This window comes from Trichosurus vulpecula, chromosome 7, assembly GCF_011100635.1.
Source record: "Trichosurus vulpecula isolate mTriVul1 chromosome 7, mTriVul1.pri, whole genome shotgun sequence".
NCBI lineage: Eukaryota > Metazoa > Chordata > Mammalia > Diprotodontia > Phalangeridae > Trichosurus > Trichosurus vulpecula.
Genome location: NC_050579.1, coordinates 263734770 through 263742952, shown reverse-complemented (window position 1 = coordinate 263742952; position 8183 = coordinate 263734770). Strand labels below are relative to the sequence as shown.

General features: G+C 38.3%; 1 protein-coding gene across 1 annotated transcript; it reads right to left on the bottom strand.

Moving 5' to 3' along the window:
• Positions 1-6426: 6426 nt before the first annotated feature.
• Positions 6427-7392, bottom strand: LOC118857950 (olfactory receptor 56-like). The gene has a single exon (XM_036768407.1). The coding sequence runs from the start codon at positions 7390-7392 to the stop codon at positions 6427-6429; it is 966 nt and encodes a 321-aa protein (XP_036624302.1).
• Positions 7393-8183: the final 791 nt, after the last annotated feature.

The following is an 8183-nucleotide window of genomic DNA, read 5'->3' as shown; positions in this document are numbered from 1 at the left end:
TACATTGAGGGATAGAGGGGCTTGGAGTGTGATATTCCGGAGGTCAAGGGAGCTAGGATTGAAACCAGGAATCAGCTACCCAGCAAAACTGAGTATGGTGCTCCAGGGCAAAATATGGACTTTCAATAAAATAGAGGACTTTCAAGCTTTCTCAATGAAAGGACCAGAGCTGAATAGAAAATTTGACTTTCAAATGCAAGGATCAAGAGAAGCATGAAAAGGTAAACAAGAAAGAGAATTCATAGGGGACTTGCTGAGGTTGAACTGTTTTGTTTGCATTCCTACATGGAAAGATGGTGTGTGTAATTCATGAGCCTTTCTCAGTATTAGGGTAGTTGGAGGGAATATACATATATATAGACAGAGGGCACAGGGTGAGTTGAATATGAAGGGATGATATCTAAAAAAATGAAATAAATTTAAGGAGTGAGAGAGGAATGTATTGGGAGGGGGAGAGATAGAATAGGGTGAACTGTCTCACATGGAAGTGGCAAGAAGGAGCAGTTCTGTTGGAAGGGAGGAGGGGGTGGGTGGGGGAGAATGAGTGAATCTTGCTCATATTAAACATATTTCCCCATTAGTCATATTGGAAGGAAGAATTAGAACCAAAGGGGAAAACCATGCAAAGGAAAAAAAAAAACAAAAAAGAGAAATCAGTGTGCTTCTATGTGCATTCAGACTGTATAGTCTTTTCTCTGGATGTGGATAGCATTTTCCATCATGAATCACTGGAATTGTCTTAGATCCTTGCATTGTGCAATTCACTCAGCATCAGTTCATGTAAGTCTTTCCAGGTTTTTCTGAAGTCCAACTGCTCATCATTTCCTATGGAACAGTAGTATTCCATTAATAACCAAATGAAAGAATGCTCCAAATCACTAGAAAAAAAAAATCAGAGAAACAAAAATCAAATAACCCTGAGATTTCACCTCACAGCCTCCAAATTGGCAAAGATAATAAAAGATGGGAATAGCCAGTGTTTGGAAACTGTAAGAAAATCAACATGATGGTGCATTGTTGGTAGAGCTGTGGATAGTTTGGTCCAACCACTTTGGAAAGAAATACAGAACTATGCAAATAAAATGATTAAAATATCCATACCCTTTGACCCAGAGATTCCATTATTAGACTTATACCCCAAGGCCTCAAATACACCAAAATATTTATAGCAGCACTTTTTGGTAATAGCAAAGAATTGGAAAGTAGATCCCATTGATTAGGGAATGGCTAAACATGTGTGTAATGGAATATTACTGTGCTGTAAGAAATGATGAATGTGATGAATATAGAGAAGCAGGGAAAGATCTACATGAACTGATGCAGAATGAAGTAAGCAGAGCCAAGAAGAGAATAAATACAATTGCTACAACAATGTAAACAGAAATAACCACATACACAGAAAAAAAAAATCAAAAGTTAACACTGCAAAATATAAAAGAACAATAATGGTTTGAAAGAAGAGATATGAGAAAACATTTCCACCACACCCTTCACCTTTGAGGACACGGGAGGATCACAAGTGTGCAAACTGCTTACATTTACTTTTTCAGTACATTGATCAGGAATGTTAATTTTTCTCTCTCTTCCTTTTTTTTGTTTTAAAGAAAATACTGTTTGTTACACAGGATGGGTCTCTGGGATGAGGTGGGGAGAGGGAGACTGGTGGAAATTATGATAATTTTTTTTAAAACTATGATGATTTTTTTTAAAAAAAAGACATTAATAAAATAATACAGTTTGAGTGAGGTTTGGTATTCCAAAGTGCAACACAAGAAAACATGGAACACACAGCAAGACAGTCAATAGATTAAAAATAAAGCAAGCCAGCTTTATCGAAGGGAAATATCTATACTCATAATGAATCCCCTAGAGCAAGAGATAAGGGGACACTAAAACAAGTAAAATCTGGTGGGTTTTTAGAAGCTTCAAATTTGGTTCAAACTGAATTAGGCATCAGCAGGGAAGGAGTGAGGAGCCTGGACCTGGGGACTGATGCTGATTCATGTGGGGATAAAATGGGTGGAAATGCCTAGGGAACCAGCAGCTAGTTGATATTCAAACTCCTCCTTCCAGGAAAATTATACTTTCAGCTTGTCCTGCAGACCTTACTTTGACAGAGTCACTCCTGGGATTTGAGCTTCCTCAGGGCTTCTTCATTTAGCAGAATCAAGAGGCTACTGAAGTCCTTACAATTTGTCTCTCATCACCCCCAGTAAGCTAAGTACTATCCAAATGAAGCCAAAAGAAGGAAGACAAAGGAGGAGGTCACTGAAGTTGCTGACAGTCTCTATAGATGCTTTTAACACTCATTTCCATAAGATTTTGAGTTCCAAATTTTCTCCCCATCTCTCCCCTTCCCCCACCCCAAGATGACATGTAATTTGATATAAGCTCTAAATATACATTCATATTAAACCTATTTTCAAAATAGTCACGTTATAAAGAAGAATTAGAATCATTGGGAGAAACCACAAGACAAAAGAAACAAAGAAAAAGAGAGAGAGAGCAAATAATATGCTGCAACCTGCATTTAGACTCCACAGTTCTTGGATGTGGACAGTATTTTCCATCTTGAGTCCTTCAGAGTTGTCTTGGATCCTTGCATTACTAAGAAGAGATAAATCTGTCACAGTTAGTCATTGCTCATTGCAGCTGTTACTGAGTACAATGTTCTCCTGTTTCTGCTCACTTCACCCAGCATCAGCTCATTCCAATCTTCCCAGGTTTTTCTGAAGTCTACCTGCTCGTCATTTCTTGTAGCACAATAGTATTCCATTACATTCACATACCACAACTTGTTCAGTCATTTTACAACTGATAGCCACCCCTTCAAATTTCCAATTCTTTGCTACCACAAAAAGAACTGCTGTAACTATTTTTGTACATGTTCTTTTCCCATTTTTATGATATTTTTGGGATACAGACCTAGTAGTGGTATCAAAGGGTATGAACAGTTTTATAGCCCTTTGGGCATAGTTCCAAATTGTTCTCCAGAATGGTTGGATCAATTCAGAACTCCACCAACAATGCATTTGTCTTCCAATTTTCCCACATCTTCTCCAGTATTTATAATTTTCCTGTTTTGTCATGTTAGCTGTATCAATAAGGAAAGATTCATGACCTCAAGGATGACCATGAACATGCCACTATGGTATGGGATTTACAAAGTATAAAAAACTCTCTAGGTAGAAGGCAGAGGAAGTATAACATTTATTTAGACACTGAGAATCCAGTGCAAAGACCAAAAGCCCCAATTCTATGTAGCAGTAATTATATTCCAAAACATGTAAGCCCACCTCAATGAAGCAACAAGGAAATTATAACACAGTATTATAGCAAGGAACCGAGTCATCCTGTGACCTTTCCCCCTGCTAGGGTCTTCCTGTAAACAATCACTCAGGAATCCTAACTATCTACTTGCCTGCATCCTGTCTCACAGTTCGGAAAGCCCCTGCAGTTCTCAGAGTCCTTGCAGTCTCCTGGATTCTCTGAATTCTGAGTTCTCCAATCTCTCAATGGTGTGGATTCTCAATTCTTTGATCTCCTCACTCTTTGATCTGCAGTCTGTCTTGACACCAGATGCCTCAATGTCTTCCTGATGTCTGCTTCTCAATTCTCCTTCTCTCAGTTCTGCTGCTCTCAGTTGTGGACAATCTTTATATACAGTCCTAGCCAGCATCTGATTGGCTAGAACTCAGGTCTCTGATTGAATGAATTCATGCACATCTGATTAGCTAGAGCTCAGCACACATGCAGTTGGCTCTGGTCTTAGTACCTCTCATGACCTAACTAGCAAAAGGGTGTGGGCCTGGGGCCTAAAACCTAGTTAGTGAAAGGGTGTGGGCCTGTCTACAATCAAGCCTATTCTAATCAAGTTTCCCTTAACTGGCTCTACCTGAGAAACTTCCCTTAACTAGTTCCACCTGAGGCCTATTGAATAGGTGAGAAAGATCTTTAATCTCATTAACACCACATTGACTAATCTAATAGGTGTGATGTGGTACCTCAGAGATGTTTTGATTTGCATTTCTCTAATCAATAGTGATTTAGAGCATTTTTTCATATGACTAGAGATAACTTTAATTTCTTCATCCAAAAACTGCCTATTCATATCCTATGACCATTTATCCATTGGGGAATGACTTGTATTCTTATAAATTTCACTCAATTCTCTATATATATTAGAAATGAGAACTTTATCAGAGACACTGGTTGTAAAAATTCTTCCTCAGTTTTCTGCTTTTCTCCTAATCTTGGTTGCATTGACTTTGTTTCTGCAAAAACTTTTCAATTTAATATAATCAAAATTATCCATTTTGCATTTCATAATGTTCTCTATCTCTTGTTTGGTCACAAAATCTTCTATTCTCCATAAATCTGACAGTTAAACTATTGCTTATTCTCCCAGTTTACTTCTAGTATCAGCCTTTATATCAAAATTGTGTACCAATTTTGACTTTATTTTGGTATACATTGTAAGATATTGGTCGATGTCTGGTTTCAGCCATACTATTTTCCAGTTTTCCCAGCAGTTTTTATCAAATAGTGGTGTTTATCCCAGAAGCTAGAGACTTCAGGTTTATCAAACAATAGATTACGGTAGTCATTGACTACTGTGTCTTATGTACCCAACATACTTCACTGATGCACCATTCTATTTCTTAGCCAGTACCAAGTAATTTTGTTGATTGCTGTTTTATAAGACAATATAACATCTCAATTTTGTTACTATTTTTTCTAGCTCCATAAAATAATTTTTTGGTAGCTTAATTGGTATGGCACTGATTAAGTAAATTAACTTAGGTAGAATTGTCACTTTTATTATATTAGTTCAACCTACCCATAAGTAACTGATGTTTTTCCAATTAATTAAATCTGACTTTGTGTGAAAAGTATTCTGTTATTGTGTTCATATAGTTCCTGGGTTTGTTTTGGCAGGTAGACTCCCAAATATTTTATAATGTCTACAGTAACTTTAAATGGAATTGCTCTTTCTATCTCTTGCTTTTGGGTTTTGTTAGTAATATATAGAAATGTTTATGACTTATGTAGGTTTATTCTATATTCTGCAACTTTGCTAAAGTTGCTTATTATTTCAAGTAGGTTTTTACTTGATTCTCTCAGATTCTCTATATCATCATATCATCTGCAAAGTTATAGCTTTGTTTCTTCTTTGCCTATTCTAATTCCTTCCATTTCTTTTTCTTCTCTTGTTGTTAAAGCTAACGTTTCTAGTAACATATTGAATAACAGTGATGAGAAGGGACATCCTTGCTTTACCCCTGATCTTATTGGAAATGCTTCTAACTTATTCCCATTACACATAATGCTTGCTGATGATTTTAGGTAGATGCTACCTATCATTTTAAGGAATACTCCATTTATTCCTATGCACTATAGTGTTTTTAATAAGAATGGGTGTTGTATTTTGTCAAAAGCTTTTTCTGTATTTATTAAGATAATCATAGGGTTTCTGTTAGTTTTTCAACATATAGTTATTTAGCAAATTCCATAGTTACTCTAAGGCACAAACTCATGATGCTCCCAGAGATGATCTTCCCAGGTTTTCTGCATGAAGAGAAGCCATGCCAAGAGCTCTTTACAGGAGGACTAGATTTCAGAAAGTATCTGGTTCAACTCATACATGATCAGGAATTTACTCCTCCCAAAGGGGTCATCTACTCTCACTTAAACACCTCTAAGGAAAGTAGACATCCTGAGGCAGTTTATTACTCTTTGGTTCACCTTTTCCCTTTTTGGATAGTCATTAATGGAGACAAATGTTGTCTAAAGGGGGAATTTCTACTCAGCGGTCACAGTACAGTAGCTATTTAGAAATGTTGATAACATACTACCTATAGCTTGCCAATCCAGGACTATCATCAGCCCTATTCAGACCATCATTAGAGAAGGACATGACAGATTAGGACATTCTGCAAGCTGGATCACATTTCATGTGATATAACTAAGAATTAAGGCTAGAAGGTTGAGGTAGAGTTTATTTGAAAAACACCTCTACCAGTATGAAATAACCTGCCCAGGACCAGCCAGTCAATTAATTTCACAGGATACTGACTTTTCAGTAGCTTAAGCCATTCATGATATCTCTATATCTTTACTCTCAAAATGAAACACAATGGTGGACAGGGAGAAGAGGCAGAAGGGAAAGAGTTTCTACTTTATATCTTTATATCTCACACATGGTATGCATTTAACAAATGTATGTAAGAATGAATGAATGCAATACTGCGAAATAAGGCTTGATCCTTGTTCATAATTCAGTCAGCAAAATAAGAATAACAAGTAAAATGTCATTTGTTCCTTCTGTCTACCTTCAAAGAGACAGATAGAAAATCTAAGAAAACATAGGATTTTTTCATTGACATGGGACATCTGGTATGAGAAATCAGTCTCAGGGAGCTCTCTCTAGGTAGAGACATGCGGATATTTCCAGCAGCCAGTAACCCAGTGGCTCAGCTTTTTCTTCAATGCCCTCATCACCTCACGGTTTCTCAGACTGTAAATCAGGGGGTTGAGCATGGGTGTGAGAATTGTGTAGAAGAGGGAAATTATCTTGTCATGACCAGGAGCACGATAGCGCTTGGGCCTCAGGTAGATGAACATGGCTGCCCCATAAAAGAGAGAGACAGCTGCCAGGTGAGATAAACAAGTAGTCAGAGCTTTTTGACGTGCCTGGGTAGAATTCATGTTGATCACAGCTCTCACGATTTTGGCATAGGAAGCCACAATTATGGAGAAAGGGAGGAGCAGCATGAAGACACAGCAATAAAAAGTTAAGGTGTCAACAAAGGATGTGTCATCACAAGCTAGCCTCAACAAAGCTAGCAGCTCACAGAAAAAGTGATCCACCTCTCGGGAACCACAGTAGGGGAATGTCATGGCTACTACCACCTGGATTAACCCATCTAAGGTTCCAAAGGCCCAGGAGCTACCAACAATCTGAAAGCACACCCGTTGGCTCATAAGGACATGGTAGCGTAGGGGGTGGTTGATGGCCACATAGCGGTCATAAGCCATAAGGCCCAGTAAAAGGCCTTCAGAGCCAACTAGGGCAACAAAGAAGCCAATCTGCAGCCCACATCCAATGAAAGAAATGGATTTTCTGTCATGTATAAAATTGTCAGCCATCTTGGGGACAATGGTGCAGATCAGAGCAAGGTCCATAAGGGAGAGATGGCTAAGGAAAAAGTACATGGGAGTACGGAGCTGGGCATCACTATAGATCAGGAAGAGAAGGAGGGTATTTCCAGCCAAAGCCACTATGAAGAACACCAGGATGGCAGAGAAAATGACAAGATCAGTTCGGTTGTGTGAGAAGATGCCCAAGAGGATGAAGTCACCTAAAGTTGAATGGTTTAGCCATGGCCCCATGATTCCACTGTTCAAATCACCTAGAGAAAGAAATAGATAGATTGTGAGGCTCAGTGATCTCCTAGATATGCCCTTACCCATCTATACAGGCACCTGTGTGGAAGAGTGCTATATAGAATGTTAGGAATGGGGTCAGAAAGACTTGAGTACAAATGCTGCCTTAGACACTTGCTAGCTGTGTGACATTGGGTAAATCATTAACTCTCTGCACCTCCATTTCATCATCTATAAAAATGATAAAATATAATACATATATATATAATACATATATATAATACATATACACACACACACACACACACACACACACACACACACACACAACTTCAGGCCCTGTCCTCCCCATGTGAGGGCTTCTGTACAAATGGACTTCTCTACACTACTTTACACTAGAAATCTGGAAACTCTAGCTCTTGCTCTCTCTACATGATCTGGATCAAGTCATATCTCCTCTCCAGGCTTCAATTTCCTCATCAATGGGAAGAATAGAGAATGTCTACAATCCCTTCCAGTATTTAAAAAAAAAAAGTCACAGGACCTTTGACCTCTTTCTTTTCCGACCTGGGCCCATTTGCCCCTTGTTAGGTAAACTGCTGAGGGTGGAGAGGAAAGCAGGTCACCATACTGACAATTGATTGGTTTGTCTGTTCTACCCACTACCACTCAGAACTCCCAAGCTCAAGTGATCTACTACCTTCATCCTACCCAGTGGCATGGATTATAAGCATAATTTATCTTAACCTATCCCAAGATTGCAGGAGAAATCTTTCTTAGTTTGTTATAAACTTTGT